The sequence below is a fragment of the Triticum urartu genome, chromosome 5A, assembly GCF_056163025.1.
Source record: "Triticum urartu cultivar PI428250 chromosome 5A, HENAU_Tu73, whole genome shotgun sequence".
Classification (NCBI taxonomy): Eukaryota; Viridiplantae; Streptophyta; class Magnoliopsida; order Poales; family Poaceae; genus Triticum; species Triticum urartu.
The window spans coordinates 187191155-187209470 of NC_141877.1; the positions used below are offsets into that span (position 1 = coordinate 187191155).

Here is an 18316-nt window from a genome sequence, read left to right on the forward strand (position 1 = left end):
TCTATTTTCTTGTAAATCCTTCTGCTTAGTTTACACATCGTAGCTGAGAATATGTCAGGCCATCATGTTTTTCTTACATATTCCATCCTCATACGGTTGTCTTATATGAATGTATTGCTTGTCTATATCATGCATCAATGAGTTCCAAAGAGCGATTTTATTCTTTTGTGTTGTGGGTATGCCTTGACATGGCAAAGTCAAAAAAGAGCAAGGAAAATAATATAGTAGGGAATGGTGTTACTCATCGGGTGAAACGGAAAAGGATCTGCCCTCGAGATTCTGCTGGTACTTATAGTGTAGTAGAAGGTCCAAGTCCATCGGCTAAATCTACAAACACAGTATCACCTGCTCCACCAGCTGCAGCATCCGCTTCAACTGTACCAGCATCTCAACAAGTTACTCGTTCATTTGCTCCGGAATTGGCTAGTTTCCAAGCTGCATTCACACCTAACACTACCACCGAAGCATTGCTGACACAACAGGACTTGGCAAGATCAGATGAACATCATGAGCATCAACACCAAGATGGTACCTGACCGAGTCAAGTTGCAGTTGCATGCTCCTTTATATGTACTCTCATAGTTTGATGTGCACTAACACTTTCCATATTCATTGTTGAACTAGCACCACGGTGCAAGCGGAAACAGACATCAGGGATAATGCTTGACAGATTAAGAAAATCTAAAGGAGGAAGAATGTAGATCCATTTTGAGGCAGGTTTAAAAAGGCCACGTGATGCTACAGAGTCACCCAAGTTAGTATCAGAGGTAGCCATTGCCTTTAGGTGTCATGCACGTATCCTCCCAACGTGGATCCAGTACAGGAATGAGAAAGACAATACCCATTTTAACACCTTCCTTGACCATTTATCCGTAAGTAATGTTATTCATCGCAATTTGTAACATTTTCTTGCTTTGTTCGATACTTTCTAGCTTCCTCCTAATAAGACTCACATTCTTTTTTCAACAAATGATGTTCAAGTTGGATCCAAAATATTATGCAACTAAACAAGCATGCACTCATGTTTTTCAGTCTACTCTACAACAGTATCGGTACCACCTTAGAAAATCTCACTTTGAAGGCAAGGCTAACAATGAAATCACCCAAACATCTCCAATGGAATATATTACAGATGAAGACTGGACAACCATTGCTAAACATTGGTCTGATCCAAAGTATCAGGTAGGGTATATGTATTTGATTAGACCACATATTGAACTTGTATTTATGTCTGTGCCTTACAAGTGTATCTTCTTCTAGGATAAATGTTTGAAGAACAAGACCAACCGTTCTAAAGTGAAATTCCAACAGACAACAGGATCTCTTAGCTATATTGCGCACTGCGAGCCTCTTGTAAATAGCTGCTACTTCCTTCTTTTTTCTGTGCCATATTATCGTATCTATTTTGACTTGTTCCAAATACAGAGGAAAACCCATGCGGACCAAAAAGAACCTGAACCGAATGCAGTGCAAATCTTCAAGGATTGCCACACCAGCAAGATGAAGGGCATGAGCACACCAGTTCAGGCCGCTGTTGTAAGTCCTTACTCCTCCTGCCATTGAACTGATTGGTACTATGATGTGTTCATTTAACTGCTTGGTTTGCAGCCAATGTCAGTCACTCTGTTCACTTTTATACACAGTTGTCTTAACGTATCATGATGACCCACAAGTATAGATGGATCTATCATAGTCCTTTCGATAAGTAAGAGTGTCAAACCCAACGAGGAGCAGAATGAAATGATAAGCGGTTTCCAGCAAGGTATTCTCTGCAAGTACTGAAACAAGTGGTAACAGATAGTTTTGTGATAAGGTAATTTGTAAAGAGCAACAAGTAATAAAAGTAAATAAGGTACAGGAAGATGGCCCAATCCTTTTTGTAGCAAAGGACAAGCCTGGACAAGCTCTTATATGATGTAAAGCGCTCCCGAGGACACATGGGAATATTGTCAAGCTAGGTTTATCACGTTCATATGATTCGCGTTCGGTACTTTGATAATTTGGTATGTGGGTGGACCGGTGCTTGGGTGCTTCCCTTACTTGGACAAGCATCCCAATTATGATTAACCCCTATTACAAGCATCTACAACTACAACGAAAGTATTAAGGTAAACCTAAGCATAGCATGAAACATATGGATCCAAATCAGCCCCTTACGAAGCAACGCATAAACTAGGGTTTAAGCTTCTGTCACTCTAGCAACCCATCAACTACTTATTAATTCCCAATGCCTTCCTCTAGGCCCAAATAATGGTGAAGTGTCATGTAGTCGACATTCACATAACACCACTAGAGGAGAGACAACATACATCTCATCAAAATATCGAAGGAATACCAAATTCACATGACTACTAATAGCAAGACTTCTCCCAAGTCCTCAGGAACAAAAGTAACTACTCATAAAGCATAAACATGTTCATAATCAGAGGGGTATTAATATGCATATAGGATCTGAACATATGATCTTCCACCAATTAAACCAAGTAGCATCAACTACAAGGAGTAATTAACACTACCAGCAACCTACTAGCACCAATCCCGAACTTAGAGACAAGAATTGGATACAAGAGATGAACTAGGGTTTTGAGATGAGATGGTGTTGATGAAGATGTTGATGGAGATTGCCCTCTCCCGATGAGCGGAGCGTTGGTGATGATGATGGCGATGATTTCCCCCTCCCGGAGGGAAGTTTCCCCGGCAGAACAGCTCCGCCAGAGCCCTAGATTGGTTCCACCAAGGTTCCGCCTCGTGGCGGCGGATTTTCGTCCGAGAAGATGGCTTATGATTTTTCCCATCAAGAGACTCCATATAGCAGAAGATGGCCACCGGAGGGACACCAAGGGGCCCACGAGGTAGGGGGGCGCGCCTAGGGGGGTAGGGCGCGCCCCCACCCTCGTGGGCAGGGTGTGGCCCCCCTGGTGAAGTTCTTGCTCTCAGAATTTTTTATATATTTGGAAAACATCTTCCATGAAGTTTCAGGACTTTTGGAGCTGTGCAGAATAGGTCTCTAATATTTGCTCCTTTTCCAGCCCAGAATCCCAGCTGCGGGCATTCTCCCTCTTTATGTAAACCTTGTAAAATAAGAGAGAATATGCATAAGTATTGTGACATAATGGGTAATAACCACCCATAATGCAATAAATATTGATATAAAAGCATGATGCAAAATGGACGTATCAACTCCCCCAAGCTTAGACCTCGCTTGTGCTCAAGTGAAAAGCCGAAATCGAAAAATATGTCCACATGTTCAGAGATAGAGGTGTCGATAAAAATAAAATACGGACATGAGGGCATCATGATCATTCTTACAACAGCAACTTATATAATTCTTGTCATATAATCTCTTATGCTACAGTAATAATTTAATCACAATATCATGTTTGAATCGTAAACTTCATTGAAAACTAACAAACTACAATCTCAGTCATTGAAGCAATTGCAATTTATCATAACATATGAAAGAGTCAACGTATAAGAGCTTTTCAGCAAGTCCACATACTCAACTATCATATAATGTTTCACAATTGCTAACACTCACGCAATACTTATGGGTATGGAGTTTTAATCGGACACAGAGAAAGTTAGGGCTTGTATTGCCTCCGAACGTTTTACCTCAAGGGTAATGTCAACAGTAATAGTTCATGAAAACTCACATCCAATTAGCCATATGTACCAGGATCTTTCCAACATATTGTGCTTGCCAAAGGATAAAGTGTAAAAAGCAAGGGTGAAAATCACCATGTCTCTTATGCAATGTAGGAGATAAAAGTAAAAGATAGGCCCTTCGCAGAGGAAAGCAGTGGTTGTCATGCGCTTTTATGGTTGGATGCACAAAATCTTAATGCGAAAGAACGTCACTTTATATTGCCACTTGTGATATGGACCTTTATTATGCAGTCTGTCGCTTTTATTACTTCCATATCACACGATCGTATAAAGCTTATTTCCTCCACACCAATCAATCATACATATTTAGAGAGCAATTTTTATTTCTTGCACCGATGACAACTTACTTGATGGATCTTACTCAATCCTTAGGTAGATATTGTGGACTCTTATGGCAAGACTGGTTTAAGGGTATTTGGAAGCACAAGTAGTATCTCTACTTGGTGCAATGAATTCGGCTAGCATGAGGGGGAAAGGCAAGCTCAACATGTTGGAGGATCCAAGACAATATAATTTATCTCAGATATAAGAAAACATAACCCATCACGTTGTCTTCCTTGTCCAACGTCAACTCTTTAGCATGTCATATTTTAATGAGTGCTCACAATCATAAAAGATGTCCAAGATAGTATATTTATATGTGAAGACCTCTCTTTCTTTATTACTTCCTATTAATTGCAACGGTGACCAAAACTATGTTTGTCAACCCTCAACAACTTTTATTCATCATACTCTTTCTATGTGAACTCATTACTCTCCATAAGACTCACATGATCTCTTTGTTTCTTTTTATTTCTTTCTCTTTTCTTTTATTCACTTAGGATCATGGCAAAATAATCAAGCCCTTGACTCAACACTAATCTTTATTATATATAGCTCACGGACTCGATTACATAGAAGGATAATAAAGCAAAACTCACAACTAGATCATATTGAGAACTTTTATTCTACTAGATCAAGATATTACTAAAAGGATCGAACTAAGAAAAACGGTAAAGATAAGAGTGATGGTGATACGATACCGGGGCACTCCCCCAAGCTTGGCAGTTACCAAGTGGAGTGCCCATACCCATGTGATTATGTCTCCTTTGTTGGTGAAGAAGGTGGGGATGTTGATGATGGATAGTCGCACATTGAGCGTAGGAGGTCTTCTAGCTTGCGGATAATGCCCTTGAGTGCGATTATATGCTCCTTCAACAAAATATTTTCACGTGTGAGATACTTATTTTGTATACGAGCTAACTCAATCATCTTGAAAGCTTCGATTTCTATTGGGGTAAGAAGATTGTGATCCAGTTGAAGGGTGTCTTCTGTTGCTGGAACTTCGTCCTCCATGGCCTTCTTGATCCCTTCATCCTTGTTGATCTCCATGGGTTCTTCTCTCTTCAGCTCTATCTTCATTAGCCAAGCATCGTTGCCCTCATGGTTGGAGGAGGAGGGAGATGACATAGTGCCTGGCCTTGACAACCCTGATAGAAAACAGCTCGAAACAAAGACATGAGATTTTTGCGTGATATAGGAGTCAAAACCCCCGGGAGATTATATAATGAATTTTTACCGACCAAAATACGTGTCATGTACGAAAACGGAGTCCGGAGAGTACACGAGGTGCCCACGAGGTAGGGGGGCACGCCGAGTAGGGTAGGGCGCGCCCTCCACCCTCGTGGAGCCCTCGTGTCCTTCCCGGACTGCTGCTTATTTTTCTATTTTTTTAATATTCCAAAACAGAGAAATATTGCCTTAAAAACTGCTTTGGAGTCGGTTTACTTACCGTACCACATACCTATTCCTTTTCGGAGTCTGAAACTTTCCGAAAAGTGTCCCTTATGAATTCCACCGGGGTTACGGTTTCAATAACATTGGTTTCAGCATTTATGGGATTACCTGAGATATAGTGTTTTATTCTTTGACCGTTCACCACCTTCGGATTTGTGCCTTCGAAGTTGTTGATTTTTATGGCACCAGAACGGTAGACCTCCTCGATAACTTAAGGACCTTCCCATTTAGAGAGAAGTTTTCCTGCAAAAAATCTTAAACGAGAGTTGTATAGCAATACATAATCACCTACATTAAACTCATGCTTTTGTATCCTTTTGTCATGCCATCTTTGAACTTTTTCTTTAAACAACTTGGCATTTTCGTAGGCTTGGGTTCTCCATTCATCAAGTGAGCTAATATCAAATAACCTCTTCTCACCGGCAAGTTTAAAATCATAATTAAGTTCTTTAATAGCCCAATAAGCCTTGTGTTCTAGTTTGAGAGGTAAGTGACATGCTTTTCCATAGACCATTTTATACGGAGACATACCCATAGGATTTTTATATGCAGTTCTATAGGCCCATAACGCATCATCAAGTTTCTTGGACCAATTCTTTCTAGACCTATTAACAGTCTTTTGCAAAATTAATTTGAGTTTTCTATTACTCAATTCAACTTGACCACTAGACTGAGGGTGATAAGGAGATGCAATTCTATGATTAACATCATATTTAGCAAGCATTTTACGAAAAGCACCATGAATAAAATGTGAACCACCATCAGTCATTAAATATCTAGGGACTCCAAATCTTGGAAAAATAACTTCTTTAAGCATTTTAATAGAAGTGTTGTGATCAGCACTACTAGTTGGAATAACTTCTACCCACTTAGTAACGTAATCAACAACAACTAAAATATGTGTATAACCATTAGAGGAAGGAAAAGGTCCCATATAGTTAAAGCCCCAAACATCAAATGGTTCAATAACAAGTGAATAATTCATAGGCATTTCTTGACATCTACTAATATTACCAATTCTTTGACATTCATCACAAGATAAGACAAACCTACAGGCATCCTTGAAGAGAGTAGGCCAATAAAAACTAGATTACAGTACCTTATGTGCAGCTCTATCTCTAGCATGGTGTCCTCCATAAGCTTCAGAGTGACACTTGCGTAGGATCTGTTCCTGTTCATGCTCAGGTACACAATGTCTAATAACACCATCTGCTCCTTATTTATAAAGATGTGGGTCATCCCAAAAGTAATGCCTCAAATCATAGAAGAACTTTTTCTTTTGCTGGTATGTGAAACTAGGTGGTATAAACTTAGCAACAATGTAATTAACATAATCAAGATACCATGGAGCAGTATGAGAAGCATTTATGACATTTAATTGCTCATCAGGAAAGCTATTATCAATAGGTAGTGGGTCATCAAGCACATTTTCTAACCTAGACAAGTTGTCTGCAACGGGGTTCTCAGCCCCTTTTCTATCAACAATATGCAAATAAAATTCTTGTAGCAAGAGAACCCATCTAATAAGTCTAGGTTTAGCATATTTCTTTTCCATAAGATATTTAATAGCAGCATGATCAGTGTGAATAGTTACTTTAGAATCAACAATATAAGGTCTAAACTTATCACAAGCAAATACAACTGCTAAGAATTCTTTTTCAGTAGTAGCATAATTTCTTTGAGCATTGTCTTGAGTTTTACTAGCATATTGAATAACATTTAATTTCTTATCAACTCTTTGCCCTAGAACAACACCTACAACATAATCACTAGCATCACACATAATTTCAAAGGGTAAATTCCAATTAGGTGGCTGAACAATAGGTGCAAAAATCAATGCTTTCTTAAGTATTTCAAATGCTTCTACGCAATCATCATCAAAGACAAATGGTATATCTTTTTGTAATAAATTAGTCAGAGGCCGAGAGATTTTTGACAAGTCCTTAATGAACCTCCTATAAAAACTGGCATGACCAAGGAAACTTCTTATACCTTTGATGTCCTTGGGACATGGCATCTTTTCAATAGCATCAACCTTGGCTTTATCAACTTCAATACCTCTTTCAGAAACTTTATGCCCCAAGACAATACCTTCATTAACCATAAAGTGGCACTTTTCCCAATTCAAGACAAGATTAGTTTCTTCACATCTCTGCAAAACTCGATCAAGGTTGCTCAAGAAAGCATCAAAAGAATCCATAGACGGAAAAGTCGTCCATGAAAACCTCACAAATCTTTTCACAGAAGTCAGAGAATATAGCCATCATGCATCTTTGACAGGTAGCAGGTGCATTACATAAACCAAAAGGCATACGTCTATAAGAAAAAGTACCAAAAGGGCTTGTAAAAGTAGTCTTTGATTGATCTTTGGCTGACACGGGTATTTGAGAGAAACCAGAATAACCATCTAGAAAGCAAAAATGTGTATGTTTGGACAATCTTTCTAGCATTTGATCGATAAAAGGTAAGGGGTAATGATCCTTTTTAGTAGCCTTATTTAATTTGCGGAAATCAATTACCATCCTATAGCCTATAATAATTCTTTGAGGGATCAATTCATCTTTATCATTAGGAACAACAGTAATACCTCCCTTCTTAGGGACACAATGGACAGAGCTTACCCACTGACTATCAACAACGGGATAAATTATACCTGCCTCAAGGAGCTTTAGTATCTCCTTTCTTACCACTTATTCCATTTTAGGATTCAATCGGTGTTGATGATCATGAACTGGTTTAGCATCTTCTTCCAAATTAATTTTATGTTGACATAGAGTGGGACTAATGCCCTTAAGATCATCAAGAGTATACCCAATAGCAGCGCGGTGCTTCTTCAGAGTTTTCAATAATCTCTCTTCCTCATGCTCTGAAAGTTTAGCACTAATAATAACAGGATATATCTTTTTCTCATCAAGATAAACATATTTAAGAGTATCAGGTAATGGTTTAAGCTCAAACGCGGGATCACCCTTGGGTGGAGGAGGATCCCCTAGGATTTCAACAGGTAAATTGTTTTTCAGAATAGGTTCCTGTTTAAAGAATACTTCATCTAACTCCCTTCTTTCATTCATAAACTTATCATTTTCATGGTCTAGCAAGTATTGTTCTAAAGGATCACTAGGAGGTACGGAAATAGAAGCAAGACCAATAATTTCATCCTTACTATGTAATTCTTCTTCACGGTGTTTTCTACTAAATTTAGAAAAATTAAATTCATGAGTCATATCATCTAAACCGATAGTAACAACATCTCTTTTGTAATCTATGGTAGCATTAACAGTATTTAAGAAGGGTCTACCAAATATAATGGGACAAAATCTATCTTGTGGGGAACCCAGAACAAGAAAATCAGCAGGATATTTAGTTTTCCCACACAAGACTTCAACATCTCTAACAATTCCCATTGGTGAAATAGTATCTCTATTGGCAAGTTTAATTGTGACATCAATATCTTCCATCTCAGCAGGTGCAATATCATGCATAACTTCTTTGTATAAGGAATAAGGTATTGCACTAGCACTAGCACCCATATCACATAAGCCATGATAACAATGATCTCCTATTTTAACAGAAATAACATGCATGCCTACCACAGGTCTAGGTTTATCTTTATCACGAGGTTTAGCAACTCTAGCAGTTTCATCACAGAAATAAATAACATGCCCATCTATATTATGAGACAAGAGATCTTTAACAATAGCAATATTAGGTTCAACTTTAACTTGCTCAGGAGGTGTATATGTTTTAATATTGCTTTTATGAACCATGGTTGAAGCTTTAGCATGATCCTTTATCCTAACAGGAAAAAGTGGTTTCTCAACATAAGAAGTAGGAACAATAGGATCATTATAAGTGATAGTATTTTCTTCAACTTTAATAGGTGCAGCTACTTTTACTTCTATGGGATGATGATATTTAAACCACTTCTCCTTGGGGAGATCAACATAAGTAGCAAAAGATTCACAGAAAGAAGCTACTATCTCAGAGTCAAGTCCATATTTAGTGCTAAATTTACGAAAAATATCAGTATCCATAAAAGATTTAACAGAATCAAAACTAGGTGCCATACCTGACTCCTTACCATTGTAGAGGTCCCAATATTCAGAGTTGCGTTTAATTCTTTCCAATAAATCCCATTCGAATTCAATAGTCTTCATCATAAAAGAGCCAGCACAAGAAGTATCAAGCATGGTGTGATTGTTACCAGAAAGCCGAGCATAAAAATTTTGAATAATCATTTCTCTTGAGAGCTCATGATTGGGGCATGAATATAACATTGATTTAAGCCGCCCCCAACCTTGAGCGATGCTTTCTCCTTCGCGAGGCCAAAAATAATATATATAATTGCGATCATGATGAACAAGATGCATAGGATAAAACTTCTGATGAAATTCCAATTTCAAACGTTTATAATTCCAAGACCCCATATCATCACATAGCCTATACCATGTCGATTCATCTCCCCTCAAAGATAAAGGGAAGACCTTCTTCTTAACAACATCTCCGGGTACACCTGCATTCTTAAATAATCCAAAAACTTCATCCGCATATATCTGATGTTCATCAGGATGTTTTGTTCCATCTCCTAAAAAAGGATTAGCTAGCAGTTTTTCTATCATACCCGCAGGAACTTCAAAGCAAGCATTTTCATTTTCATTTTCATTTTCAGTAGGTTGAGGAGCAACTCTTTGCTCTACTAGTCGGGGTGAATATACCCCGAACAAGCCCCTCAGAGGATTACTTTCCATGGTGACAAGTGACAGTAAATTTCAGCACACTATAAAAAATTTTCCTTACCAAATTCCACCTACCAAAGGCACTTCACTCCCCGGCAACGGTGCCAGAAAAGAGTCTCGATGACCCACAAGTATAGGGGATCTATCATAGTCCTTTCGATAAGTAAGAGTGTCGAACCCAACGAGGAGCAGAAGGAAATGATAAGCGGTTTCCAGCAAGGTATTCTCTGCAAGTACTGAAACAAGTGGTAACAGATAGTTTTGTGATAAGGTAATTTGTAACGAGCAACAAGTAACAAAAGTAAATAAGGTGCAGCAAGATGGCCCAATCCTTTTTGTATCAAAGGACAAGCCTGGACAAACTCTTATATGATGTAAAGCGCTCCCGAGGACACATGGGAATATCGTCAAGCTAGGTTTCATCACGTTCATATGATTCGCGTTCGGTACATTGATAATTTGCTATGTGGGTGGACCGGTGCTTGGGTGATGCCCTTACTTGGACAAGCATCCCACTTATGATTAAACCCTATTGCAAGCATCTGCAACTACAATGAAAGTATTAAGGTAAACCTAACCATAGCATGAAACATATGGATCCAAATCGGCCCCTTACGAAGCAACGCATAAACTAGGGTTTAAGCTTCTGTCACTCTAGCAACCCATCATCTACTTATTACTTCCCAATGCCTTCCTCTAGGCCCAAATAATGGTGAAGTGTCATGAAGTCAACGTTCACATAACACCACTAGAGGAGAGACAACATACATCTCATCAAAATATCGAATGAATACCAAATTCACATGACTACTAATAGCAAGACTTCTCCCATGTCCTTAGGAACAAAAGTAACTACTCACAAAGCATAAACATGTTCATAATCAGAGGGGTATTAATATGCATATAGGATCTGAACATATGATCTTCCACCAATTAAGCCAACTAGCATCAACTACAAGGAGTAATTAACACTACTAGAAACCTACTAGCACCAATCCCGGACTTAGACACAAGAATTGGATACACGAGATGAACTAGGGTTTTGAGATGAGATGGTGCTGATGAAGATGTTGATGGAGATTGCCCTCTCCCGATGAGAGGAGCGTTAGTGATGACGATGGCGATGATTTCCCCCTCCGGGAGGGAAGTTTCCCCGGTAGAACAGCTCCGCCGGAGCCCTAGATTGGTTTTGCCAAGGTTCCGCCTCGTGGTGGCCGAGTTTCGTCCGAGAAGATGGCTTATGATTTTCTCCCATCGAGAGACTCCATATAGAAGAAGATGGCCACTGGAGGGCCACCAGGGGGCCCACGAGGTAGGGGGGCGCGCACCCACCCTCGTGGGCAGGGTGTGCCCCCCTGGTGAAGTTCTTGCTCTCAGTATTTTTTTATATATTTGGAAAACATCTTCCGTGAAGTTTCAGGACTTTTGGAGCTGTGCAAAATAGGTCTCTAATATTTGCTCCTTTCCAGCCCAGAATCCCAGCTGCCAGCATTCTCCCTCTTTATGTAAACCTTGTAAAATAAGAGAGAATAGGCATAAGTATTGTGACATAATGTGTAATAACAGCCCATAATGAAATAAATATTGATATAAAAGCATGATGCAAAATGGACGTATCATATCATTTCACCTTACATGGTTTAAAAGAGATGAAGGATATTCTTTTGGTCTTGATCTGTAATCTAGTAGTGATGTTCAAGTGCGGACACAATGATACAATAGCCTATTTGTTTTATATCTGTTTGCCCATGATATGAATGATGTCATACTATGTTCATCCTACTTTAAACCATGTCTCTTTATCCTTAGATGTCAACGAATGTGAGGAAATAGACAATACAGTAGGCATGCTACATGTACATATGTTCCGAAAGTGATTTTATTATGTAGTTGGCACTACAATACATGCTAATGTAATACAGTAGTTCGCCAAAATAAGTTATGTATAAATGTGGAACCTACTTTGTTTGTTTTCGTCTCATTAGTAACTTATCTGGTACACTAATCTACAAGTTCAAACTTTCAGAAAGCTATGGAACAAATGATTGAACAACCACAACCACCTAAAGGTGACGAGGCTACCATAGGCACAATGTCACCTCTTGCTGCAGTGCGTCAGTATCTCTCCACTAATAGTGCAAAAAGCACCTTCCTATGTAATTCTGGGTTGGTTGTCAAGGTAATCTCGTCTAAATCGCCTACTGAACAAAATCTTTCGGCTAGACAGAGTGATATATCTGTGCTCCAGACACAAGTCCAATCCCTAATGGACGTTGTGTCAAAAACAAAAATAGTGGTTGACAAATGTCGTGAAGATATGAATGGTTTTGAAACAGGACTATTAGACATTTGCTTCGTTGTTCAAGAGCAATGGCAGAAAAGGGGGAAGATCATGCTGCTCCATCAGATTCTACAGCCTGAAACATAAGCACTCAGGTCAAATGATCTGTGCTTCTATACATCTGATGGTGCTTTTATCTGCAAGGATTGTAAACTTTATGCCAACAGGCCTTTTGTTGTATGGTTGGAATTTATTTTGTTGTGTTACAACATTTATGATGCTGCCAAAGGCTGCAGTAATTACGACACTATTTTTGTATAGTGTAGGTTTATCTTAGTAATGTATTCGGCCGAAAGCTTCGTAGGATCCCAACATGCCAACATTCTTCGAGCCCATTCCAATTGGGCTAAAAATGATTCTGGGCCGAAATTTGCATGTAGCCCACTAAAAATATTTGGGCCTAAATCAGCATAAGCTTTCATATTTTTCTAGTAGGACTGTGCCCATAGTGGGCCTTTAACAGGTCCAAACATAATTTGGGCCCTCGGTAATAATAGGCCGTTTACACCTGTAAATATCTCGAGCCCATAAAAACATGGGCCTTTAATAGGCCGAAAGTAAGATTGGGCCCTGATAGTGCCAAATAACCCACTGGTCTTAGCAGGCCGAAATGGTGGCCCATTTACAATGCGGATCGTCCACATGCCAAAATTCAGACGGGCCGTAAATGCGCCGACCTACTACACGAGCCTTTAACAAGCCGGAAGTTCGGTCGGGTTTGATTAGTGTCATTTTTATATGGGCCATTAGTAGGCCTGATGTGGCGTTGGGTTTCGTTCGAAGTTAACAGGCCAAAAGTCACAACAGGCTGAAAGTGGCCCAAATCTTTAGTGGGCCTCTAACTGGCCGAATGTCAGACATGGCCGAATATGACCCATATCCTTCACAGTCGTTTATGGGCCGAAAGTTTCATTGGCCTATAAATGGGCCCAAATGAAGCAGGACCTTTAACAGGCCGGAAACACACCGGGCCGTAATTCGACCCAAATTCTTAGCGGACTGTTAACGGGCCAGAAGTGACCATGGGCCGTGATGATGACAAGTTTAGGACGGGTCGTTGACGGGCCGATTTGACACTAGCCGTACGGGCCTTAAATGAGAATGTTGGGCCTTTAGCTAGGTCGGCCCATTATTGTCTGCAAAATCTTGTTGGCCTTTAGCTGGGCCGGCTCATTATGGCCCGCTAAATCTTGTGGTCCTTTAGTTGGGTTGGCCCATTATGGCCCGCTAAATCTTGTGGGCCTTTAGTTGGGCCGGCCCGTTTAATCTTTATGGGCAACTTTTCGGCCAGTCCACGTGTCAACGTATCATAGGCGCATCTCGCCCATTGGATGAGTGACACCTGTGCCAACGCGGAGCTGACACGTAGTTCCGTCAGCCGATGACAATTTTACACGTGGAAAATTGGCATTGGTCATGGCTGTTAGCGGGTTATCGGATCCAAAACCGGACCCGATAGCTTAACGACGTCCCGTTACGGTGGATGCCACGTGTCGGTCACCCTTGACGAAAGCACTTCTATGACGCGTGATTTATCGTCATGGAAGTGGACACTTCTGTGATGATAATTTTGGTAATTTCATGGGACACTTCTACGATAGCACAGGTATGACTATCTTGATTCTGTCATAAAATTGTCATGGATGTACATGCATGACAGAAAACGTGACCTACTATGACAAACACATATCATCACGGAAGTGTATTTTTTTGTAGTGAGTGTGGCCGACGACAGGCACAGCCGGCATCAACAACACCGAGAGGTGAATGTTGTCACTTTTGAATCCCTAGAGTTCATGCACAAGTCTGAGAAGCCCATCAGCTGGAGCCGTGCAAACCACCTGGAGGTGATGCCTTCTACGGGTTCCTATGCCTTGGTGCTGGATGCCACCTTTTCAATAGATAGGTGAGCTGCTCGTTTCTCCCGAGTCCTGATAGATGGCGGCAACAGCATCAACATCCTCTACTGCGACACCATGGAGAAACTGCAGATCAAAGAAAGACAACTCTTGATCAGTGGGCCGTACGTTTCACTAGTGGCTTCTCACGAGAAAAATAGCAAACGGTGGGTAAACAAATTACTGTTAGGCAATTGATAGAACTTCAAATAATCATGACGATATCCAGGCAATGATCATTACATAGGCATCATGTCCAAGATTAGTAGAACGACTCCTACCTGCATCTACTACAATTACTCCACACATCGACCGCTATCCAGCATGCATCTAGTGTATTAAGTTCATGGAGAAACGGAGTAATGCAATAAGAACAATGACATGATGTAGACAAGATCTATCTATGTAGAGATAAAGCCCATCGTTTTATCCTTAGTAGCAATGATACATACGTGTCGGTTCCCCTTCTGTCACTGGGATCAAGAACCGTAAGATCGAACCCACTACAAAGCTCCTCTTCCCATTGCAAGATAAAATAGATCAAGTTGGCCAAACAAAACCCAAATATCAGAGAAGAAATACGAGGTATAAGCAATCATGCATAAAAGAGATCACAGAAACTCAAATACTTTCATGGATATAAAAAGATAGATCTGATCATAAACTCGAAGTTCATCTGATCCCAACAAACACACCGCAAAAAGAGTTACATCATATGGATCTCCAAGAGACCATTGTATTGAGAATCAAATGAGAGAGAGGGAGCCATCTAGCTACTAACTTTGGACCCGAAGGTCTACAAAGAACTACTCACACATCATCGGAGAGGAACCAATGGAGGTGGTGAACCATCCGTGATGGTGTCTAGATTGGATCTTGTGGTTCTGGACTCTGCGGCAGCTGGAATTGATTTTCGTCGACTCCCCTAGGGTTTCTGGAATATTGGGGTATTTATAGAGCAAAGAGGTGGTCCGAGGGGGCACCCGAGGTGGGCACAAGCCACCAGGGCGCGCTTGGGCATCCTGGCGCGCCCTGGTAGGTTGTGCTCTCCTCGGAGCAGCCCCCGGGCGCAGCCTTGGCCCATCAGGTGTCTTCTAGTCCATAAAAAATCTCCGTAAAGTTTCATGGCATTTGGACTCCGTTTGGTATTGATTTTCTGTGATGTAAATAATATGCAAAAAAACAGCAACTGGCACTTGGCACTATGTCAATAGGTTACTATGAAAAAATTACTATAAAATGATTATAAACGTCCGAGATTGATAATATAACAACATTGAACAATAAAAAATTATAGATATGCTGGAGATGTATCAGGGACCACCCCGCGACCACCGCGGGCGCAGGCGCACTCCCGATGCTTTGCACCCCCACCATCTGCAATGTGGCGGTAACCAAGACCCTCATCGACGGCGGGGACGGCCTCAACATGCTCTCCGTAGAATCTTTCGTCCTGCTTCACGTGCCACAAGGCCGGGTCCGCCCCACCAAGCCATTCTCCGGGGTTGTCGACGGCTCCACCAGCCCCATGGGGCAGATCCGCCTCCCCGTCACCTTCGGCACCCACGACAACTATCGCATCGAACTCATCGACTTTGACATTGCCCGCATCGGCCTCCCGTCCAATGCCATCCTCAGGTACCCGGCCCTGGCCAAGCTCATGGCAGCAACTCACCTCGCCTACAACCTCATGAAAATGCCCAGGAGCTGTGGCGTCCTTAGCATGGCTGGAGACACCAAGGAGGCCCTGATTGCCCTCGAGCTCGCCTTCAGAGTCACCACGGCAGCACGCCCAGCAGATGAAGGGGCCTCAGAGGTCCCATGGTCTGTGCCCGCAAAAAAAGAAGTAGTTGTTCTCTCAAGACTGGGCCGAGATGAAGCAGGTGCCGGTTGACAAAGATGGGGCATTGGGAGCCACCTTCACCATAGGTGCCAACCTCGCCCCAAACCAAGAAAAGGCACTGGTCAATTTCTTGCACGTGAACAAGGAGGTGTTCGCATGGGAGCCCAAGGACCTAGTTGGAGTCCCAAGGGGGGTGATCGAGCATCACGTGAGGGTGTGCCCCAATGTGCGCCCAATGAAGCAGAGGGCGTGGCGGTACTCCACAGAGAAGCAGTCGTTCATTGTCGAAGATACCCGCAAGCTGCAAGATGCTGGTGTCATTTGGGAGGTGTGGTACCCAGAATGGTTGGCGAACCTGGTCATCGTCCCCAAGAAAGGTGGGAAGGAATGCATGTGCGTCAATTTCACCAACCTCAACAAGGCTTGCCCTCAAGACCCCTTTTCGCTAGCGCGCATCGACCAGATCGTCGACTCCACCACCGAGTACGACCTGTTGTGCTTCCTGGATGCATTCTCGGGGTATCACCAAATCAAGATGGCGGTGCAAGATGTCTAGAAGATGGCCTTCCTAACCCCGTGTGGGGTGTACTATTAAACCTACATGCCTTTTGGGCTACGTAACACCGAAGCAACCTTCCAGCGGCTGATGCACATCACTCTGGGCCAATAGCTCCACAGACTCTTAAGGAAATGCAAAAGCTGGTGGGCTGCGTGACCTTGCTAGGGCGCTTCATCTCCAAGTTGGGGGAGTGCGCTCGCCCGTTTCTTCAAGCTGATGAAGAAGAAGGGGCTATTCGAGTGGACACCGGAGGCTGACGAGCGTTTCAAGACCTCAAGAGATACCTCGCCATCCCACCAGTGATGGTGGCGCCGCGTCCTCTCGAGCCCCTAGTGCTTTACCTGGCCGCCATGCCTCACTCAATCAGCACAGCGCTGGTGGTTGTCCGAGAGGAGGGCTAGACCAAGGGCCTGCCACACAATGCCACGCGCTTGGTAGAGATGATGCAGCCCCAAGACGGCACCCCTGAAGCCTCGGCGGCGCCAACAGATGACCAGGTTCCACAAGACGGCGCTCATGAGGCCGCAGTTGCCCCAATAGGCGACCAAGCTCCTAAAGTCCTCCAGCCTCAGGAGGTGCCCCAGCCTCAGGAGGTCTCGAACTCCACCAACACTTCCGCTCTTGTCGAGCATCCAATGTACTTTGTCAGCACGGTGCTGCATGACATGCGGGCACGCTACCCCATGCCGCAGAAGCTCCTGCTCGCGCTCCTTGTTGCCTCACAGAAGTTGCACCACTACTTCCAAGGCCACCCCATTAAGGTCATCTTAGCTTACCCGCTAGAGAGGGTGCTCCGGAGCCCCAATGCTGCGGGGAGGGTCGCCGAGTGGAACAGTGAATTGCAGGCATTTCAGCTAGAGTTCAACACCACCAGGTTCATCAAGGGTGCCGCGCTCACCAACTTTGTGGCGGAGTGGACTGACGCCCTAGGGCCCGGAGCTGGCGAGGACCGGTCCCTCTCACTAGGGAGCGAAGCACCAGATGGCTGGGTCATGTACTTTGATGGGGCCTTCGCACGTCAGGGCGCGGGGGCTAGCACCGTGCTGATCTCGCCCACTCAGGACAAGCGCTACTACGCCATGCAGCTCTGCTTCCAATGCGGCGAAGAGATCTCCAACAACATCGCGGAGTACGAAGGCTTGATTGCCAGCTTCAATGCCGCACCCGCGTTGGGCGTGAAGTGCCTCACCATCAAGGGTGACTCTCAGCTCCTCATCAACTTCTCCAACAAGGTGTACAAGATGAAGGATGAACACATGGAGGAATACCTGCCAAAGGTACGCAAAATTGAGAAGCAATTCTTGGGCCTGGAGCTGCAGCACGTGCCTTGCGGCACAAACAAGGAAGCCGACGATATTGCCAAGGGAGCATCCAAGCCCCAGCCTCAGGATCCCAACGTCTTTGAGGAGCGGCTCTTCAAGCCTTCGGCAGCCCCTCCAGCTGCGGAGCCAACACTGTCTCAGCAGCAACTCCCCCAAGCACCGACCTCGGGAGCCC

At 42.8% G+C, this 18316-nt stretch overlaps 1 protein-coding gene across 1 annotated transcript; it reads left to right on the forward strand.

The window, feature by feature from the left end:
* The first annotated feature begins 15774 nt into the window (after positions 1-15774).
* Positions 15775-16816, forward strand: LOC147970752 (uncharacterized). Its single transcript, XM_087523605.1, has 2 exons — positions 15775-16233; positions 16301-16816. The coding sequence occupies exons 1-2, from the start codon at positions 15775-15777 to the stop codon at positions 16814-16816; spliced, it is 975 nt and encodes a 324-aa protein (XP_087379731.1).
* The last annotated feature ends 1500 nt before the right edge of the window (positions 16817-18316 follow it).